Source organism: Corvus kubaryi, unplaced genomic scaffold (assembly GCF_017639235.1).
Source record: "Corvus kubaryi isolate FWS band 111438036 unplaced genomic scaffold, C.kubaryi_AGA036_p1.0 37284, whole genome shotgun sequence".
NCBI lineage: Eukaryota > Metazoa > Chordata > Aves > Passeriformes > Corvidae > Corvus > Corvus kubaryi.
In genome coordinates this window covers 8798126-8804283 of record NW_024581088.1, presented here as the reverse complement: position 1 = coordinate 8804283, position 6158 = coordinate 8798126, and the positions used below count along the sequence as shown (strand labels likewise).

Genomic DNA, 6158 nt, shown 5'->3' with positions numbered 1-6158 from the left:
TTTAAAAATTAGACCAATTCCACAATCGTTGGATTTTATTTCAAAAATACTTTAGCTTTAAAAAAATGTCTAGATACATGAATATTCGTTCATAGTTTAATTATTGCTGGACACAGGATTAACATTGCCGGGCTGCAACTCTCATAGCTTTGTTTGAAATTACAGGGGGTGAGTACACTTGGTACGCTGGGATAAAATTAACAAATACGCCCCCAAATATTTAAAAACAAATCGGAATATGGTTGTTCGTTTGATTTACCCGGTTCCAGTGGAGCTTGGTGCGAGACTGAGCAGCACATTCGTTTACAACGTTTTAAAACATTCGTTAAAATATTTACTTAACAGTTTAAAACAAAGCCTTAGAGCCCACAAACGTGCCCAGGTCAGGGAAATACATGTGGATAATTGGGCTGAACGATTTAGGAGCAGAGAATCACTTGCATTTCAAACCGTGCATATTTCAAATACCCCCTTAGTGCATCTATTTTAGGCAGATGCTTAAGATTAAAGGGCTGCACGTCAGCCAGTATCTTACCCACGCTTCCTTGTCATCGTTTCTTTGCGATTAAATTTTGTGTTTTCCTTTCAGCCTAGAAGTGTTTGGTACCAGTCTCTTGGCAAAAGAGCCTGAGGAATGGAAGGGTAAAGAAATATGACCCAGCTGCTATGCACAATGAGGTTTGTAAGTCCTTGTATGGTATAAATAAGCATATTACACAGTTATTAGAAATTTGGCACTGTCGCTGTTTAGAAGCAAGTCTCTGATGCTGTGTAATTCCTCCCGAGTCCGTGCATATCTCAGTATTAGCCTTCCATTCTTCCAGTCTTTTTACTGGCCAAATTCGGCAACTTTTTCTTTGTACTCATCCATTCAAACCCTTCTCAGCAGTGTAAACCGGTGAGTTTCCTCTCAAGTCAGTAAATCTACGCCAACCCATGCGGCCGAGGCTCGGTCCTGACTTTCCCCCTGCCGCCCTTCGCCTCGCACGGGGCTCTGAGGCGCCGCCGTCGGGGCCGCCCGGCTGCGCGGTTCTGTCGGGCGCGGGCTCGGGGCTCGCTTCTCCCCTCGTCTCCGTCGTGGCTGGCAGCTTTTCCTGGTGGGAAGAGAAGCAGGTTTTCTTTGGGGGAAGAGGAGCCGCTGAAAGGTTGCGGTGGCTGGAAGAGTGCTGGAGCATCCCGCGGAACGGATCCCACTCGGGTTTCCCCGGCCCGCGGACTAAGTGTAACTTTGGAGAAAAGCGACAGTAAACTTTTATTAATCGCCGGTGTTTAGGGCCAAGGCATGAGCGAGCTCGGTGACAGTGATGAGTGGTTTGGAGCGGTGGTCCCTGAAAGCGGGGCTTATCCTCCCACTGCTCCCTTGGCTCGGCGTTGATGAGCCGTGAATAGGAGCCACCCTGCCGTCGGGGATCCGGCCGTTTATCTGCCGGGTGATGACAGTCGGGCTGGTTTCGCCTCGCCGTCAATTGCCGGAGCCTTCGGGAAGCGCACGGAGCTGCCGCAGTCGGGGACTCCGTCCGACGAGGACGTTTCGCCCCTCGGTGGCGGCCCCGTCCCCCGGCCGGGGGATGAGGGAATCTGTGCCCTCCCGGAGGAACCGACCCCGGAGCCCGCTACGGGCAGGTGCTGTCCGGGCTCAGGGCACGGTGAACCGAGCGCGGCTGGACTCAACCGGGGCCGCACGGCGGGGAATGGGCCCGACCCCACCGCTCCAGCATCCCCGTACGCACCGACGGGGAAGTCTGAGACTGGAAGGAGGCCTGAAAGTTTTTGGATTTGCTTTAATTAAATCCTCCCCACCTGGGATTGCCCCCTCCGCTTTTTGCTTTTTTTTTTTTTTTTTTTTTTTTTTTGTTGTTGTTGTTGTTGTTCAAGGGGGAAAAGACTGCATTTAAGGTCGGGAAGATCAGGCCGGTATTTCCCCTGTCCTTGCCGCGGTTGCGGGAGGAAGGGCTGAAGGGAGATTCACCCAGACAAAGCCGAGCCCCCGGTACCGGCTCACAGTCACACCAAAATTCACCTTGCCGTGGAGCCCGGCCCTCGGCAGCCGCCCCGGTCCCGCAGCCCGCGGGGAGAGCCCGGCCCACAGGGCTCGGACGGAGCCGGACGGAGCGGTCCAAGCGAGGGGCGGGCGCGGTGCTCGGCTGCGCGCACCCTCCGCGGCGGCGGGGTCGGGGCTCGGGCCCGTAGCTCAGAGGCAGCTGCGACCGCGGAACCAGCGGGGAACCGAGCGGGGCAGGTCAGCGGCGGGAGCAGCGCTCCCGGGAGCTCCCGGCTGCGCCGGGCCTCTCGCTGCCTCTCGCCGGGACGGCTCCTCACCCTTAGGCCCTTCTCAGCCCCTGCTCGGTCTGTGCGGGGGCGGGACGCTCGCGGCTCCCGTCTCGCCCCGGCCCCGTCGGTGCCCGCCGCGGCCCGGTCTCACCTGCCCCGTCCCGCTGGCTCCTGCGGAAACCGCTCGCAGCTCCCAAGCTCGCATCTCCCGGCCCGCCGGGGTCCTCTTTTTTTTTTTTTTCTTCCCTTTCCTTCTTTCTTTTCTTTTCTCTTTTTTTTTTTTTTTTTTTTTGGTAGGAGTGGGGAAAAGGTTCATTACGAGGTTGACCCCACTTTACTTTTTATTCTGCTCCTGTTCCCAATTTCGGCACCACGTGACGGTGGGAGTGAGTTTGGGTTTAAATTCACTTTCAAGAAAACCCCGATAAGACCCCTGCCCCGCGCAGCCCCGCCGGCCCATGGCGGGGTCCCTGTGAGCCCGGCGCTGCAGGAGCGAGCGGCGCCTCGGCGCCCGCCCGGGACCCCCGGCTCGGGTAAGGGCTCCTGCCCGCGGGCGCGGAGAGGGGCGGAGGGGATGCGCACGGGCTCGGGGGGCGCTGTGCAGAGCAGAGCCTGGCGGTGCTGTCGCGATATAGTCGCGGGGCACAGCAGTGGAGCTGTCGCGACAGGCGTATGTACAGGGGGTAGCGCGGGGGCCTGGGCGCGGTTCGGATGTGAGGGTCAGCTTAGCACAGGGGGGACAGCGCTGCGGGGGTATGAGTGTGTGTGGCTTGGTAATCGCGACAGCCGAGCTGAAGTGGCCCTTTCAGTCGCGACAGCACGCGGGGACTCTCCCGAGTGGGTTCTTCTCCTGATTTGGGGGTTTAGTGTGGTGGTGGTAGCTCCGAGCAGGCGGTGCCCGTGCCGTAGGGTGAGGGAGCTCCATCTGGGTGGTGTGAGGGGCCGCGCGCGCCTCTCCCCTTGCCGCCCTCACTTCGGGGCGGCCCTGACAGCCTGGCCTCGCCGTCGCTCTGTTGTGGCCGCCCAGCTCCTGCCTGCCTTGTGGCAAGGCTCGGGGCTGTCTGTCGCCACATAGGGAGGAGGGGGAGTCCTGTCCTCGTCCCCGGGGTCGCAGGGAGACCCGCAACCGAAGGCAGGCCGTAGACCGGCGGACACGGATGGTTCGGCTGCAGTGCAGGGTCAGGGAACCCGAAGGAGTTTTAGGCCCCTCCTGAGGCGGGACCCCTGCCCAGGCCTGATCCCGGCTCTTTCTCATCACCTCTCCCGGGCTACTCCGGCTCCCGCCGCAGGGTCCCGCCGAGCCAGGTGCCCTTCCAAGCGCGGCCTATGCCCCCCGCTGCAGCCCCCGCCGGGCCCGGCTCCCCGGCTGGCAGTGGAGAGCGCCAGGACCGTCGGGGCTGTGTGGGGGCGGTGGTGCCGAGGATGTCCCCTCTCCCCGGGCTCCCCCCGGAGCAGCGAGCGGCTCCGCTCGCCGCCAGGCCCGGCGCAGCGCCGAAGCAGGCCGGGGAAGGCCGTGGCCGGCTCCGGTGCGCGGGGGCCGGGCGGCCGCTGCCCCCGCCGGTGCCCCCCGGTGCGGACCGTCGGGCGGGCACGGGGCCGGGCCGGGCCGGGCCGGGCGGAGCGGGACAGAGTCGGGGGAAGGGGATGTGATTGACAGCGGCAACGTCAGCAACAGGAGGGGAAGGGAAAAGGGAGGGGGGGGAGACAAAGAGGGAGGGAGTCGAAAGGCCCCAAACTGGATCTTTATGGAACATTTTCCGCCGAGATCAAGGGAAAGTGAATCCGCGCAGCGGGGGATGCCCCGCACGCCGCTGCCATCGGGGGCCGCGGAGCCGCTCCCGGCCTGAGCGCCCCGCGGATGCCCTTCATGCCGCAGCCGCCCCCAGGCCAAGCCCGGAGCCCCCCTCTGCGCCTCCTGCCCCTCGGCCGGCCGTGTGAGTTCCCGGGGTGCGGGGGGAAGGACGGGAAGGAGCGGGGGTCCAAGGGTGCGGGGCTCCCTGCAGCCCGCCGAGCCCGGCCTGTGCCGGGACACTGCCGCCAGCCTGCCCCGCTGCTCCCTGCTGCTCCCCGCCAGCCAACCTGCTCCGTGCCGGGAGCACCGGGGTCCCAGTCCGGGGCTGGAGCTTCGCCCTCGGGCTTCGCCGAGGATACCTCCCACCTGTGCCCTCCCGGTCACCCAGCTCCGCGGTGCGGTTGGACGCTGGGAAACCTCGGCGCTTCGGCCGGGCTGGGGCCACCCAGTCCCGACACCCCGAGCCGGGCAGAGGGACCTGCGGAGCTCTCGGGGCACCGGGCCCTGTACCGTGCTCCCCGCTCAGCGCTCCCTGACCCGGGGACTGCGGCTGGTCACTGGGGTATGTGTGTCCACTCGCACACAGCCGGGCTGGTTGTCTGGCTCCTCGGTGGGAGCTCTCACTGGAATTCTGGTGGGACTGGAGCTGGGAGTCTCAGTCCTGCTCACACCAGAGCTCTGCTGGAGCTGGAAATTGGGGTCCTAGCCCCGCTCTCCCTGGAGCTCTGCTGGAGCTGGAGTTTGGGGTCCCAGCCCTGCTCTCCCCCTGCATTTAACATCGGGACCACCACTGTCCTGAACAGCGGCTCGGCCTTGGCGGCTCGGGGCAGGGACTGGGGCTGTGGGCCGGGGACAGGAGCGCTCCCTCAGGCACCGCAGGTCCATGGCCAGCGCTGGTTTTGGCCCCTGGGATCGGCACCCCACAGCCTCCTCGGAGCTGTTCCCCCTCCATGCTGCTGCTGCCCGTCCGTCTGTCTGTCCATCCATCCGTCAAGCGGGGCGGGCAGCCGCGTCCCTCCGCGCTGTAAAAGTCGGCGTTGATGCGCGGCAGCCCCGGCGGAGCTGTCAGGCCTTATCTTTATTGGCTTTTCCCAGTCTCCGTCCAAGTTTAAGAGGGGCCCTTTTATCTCGGAGCCCAGCACTCCCCCTGTTTACACCGTCCGTCTCCGCCGCAGCGCTTCATCGTGGAGCCCCCGCAGCCCCGACGGGACGGGGCACAGAGACCGACCGGGCCGGGCTGCCCTCCCCAACGGGTACCGGAGGGGAGAGGAGGAGAGCAGAGGAGAGAGAGTTGGGGCTGGGGGGCTGCGGCCACACCAGAGATGAGCTGCCCTGGCCTCAAGCGGGAGCGCAGCCACGCGTGGGCGGCTCCCCCGCTGGGGCCAGCGGGCCCGGCCTGGCTCTGCCGGGCAAGCGGCTTCCCCCGGGGCCGGCGGTGCCACATCCCAGTGTTGCCGAGTGCCGCCGCCCGAGGAAAGACCACGGGCCGGATCGGGAGGGCCTGACCTCGCAGGTGGCTGTGTCCAGTGCTGGGCAAGGGGCAGGGGTTGGACATGGCCCCTGGTGCCGCGAGCTAACGTTGCACCTCTCTCCCCCAAGGAAATGCTCCAGGAGAAAAGCCTGTCTGAAACCGAGGAAGGGTTTCCAACAGCCCCTGCGCCCGGCCATGCGGACACCTCCGCCGGCTCCCCCGTCCTCGGCGTAGCCGGGGGGAGCACCACGCCGCTCAGCAGCCCGCAGCTCCCCGACCCTGAGCAGGTACGGACCATCCGGCCCCGCGTGCTGCCCTGCCCGCCAGCTGCGCCCTCACCCCCGCCACCAGCCCGGCCTGTAACCGCGCATCTACCCTGGCGACGACACGGGGAGGGATTGCGAGGAAAGCGCATTTTTCTTCACTTTTTTTTGCTTTTATATTTTGTTGCTATTATTTTGTTTTATTTTCCCTGTCCACAGCAGGCCACCCCGTGCCTGCTGTCGGTGCGCAGGGCGGTAAAGAGCGAGCACCGAGAGCCGCAGCCGGGTCCGACGGGTGGCAGAGCCGCCGCTGCTCCTCCCGGGGATGCGGCTCGGCAGGGGATTCACTGGGTTTTTTCCA

At 63.8% G+C, this 6158-nt stretch overlaps 1 protein-coding gene across 1 annotated transcript in view; it reads left to right on the top strand.

Moving 5' to 3' along the window:
• Positions 1–4000: 4000 nt before the first annotated feature.
• The window catches only part of TBX4 (T-box transcription factor 4), a 34483-nt gene continuing 32325 nt past the window's right edge, over positions 4001–6158 (top strand). Inside the window, exons 1-2 of the mRNA XM_042026415.1 lie at positions 4001–4205; positions 5663–5821. Coding sequence (XP_041882349.1) covers positions 5666–5821 — 156 coding nt within the window. The 5' untranslated portion in view covers positions 4001–4205; positions 5663–5665. The remainder of the gene's footprint in view (positions 4206–5662; positions 5822–6158) is intronic.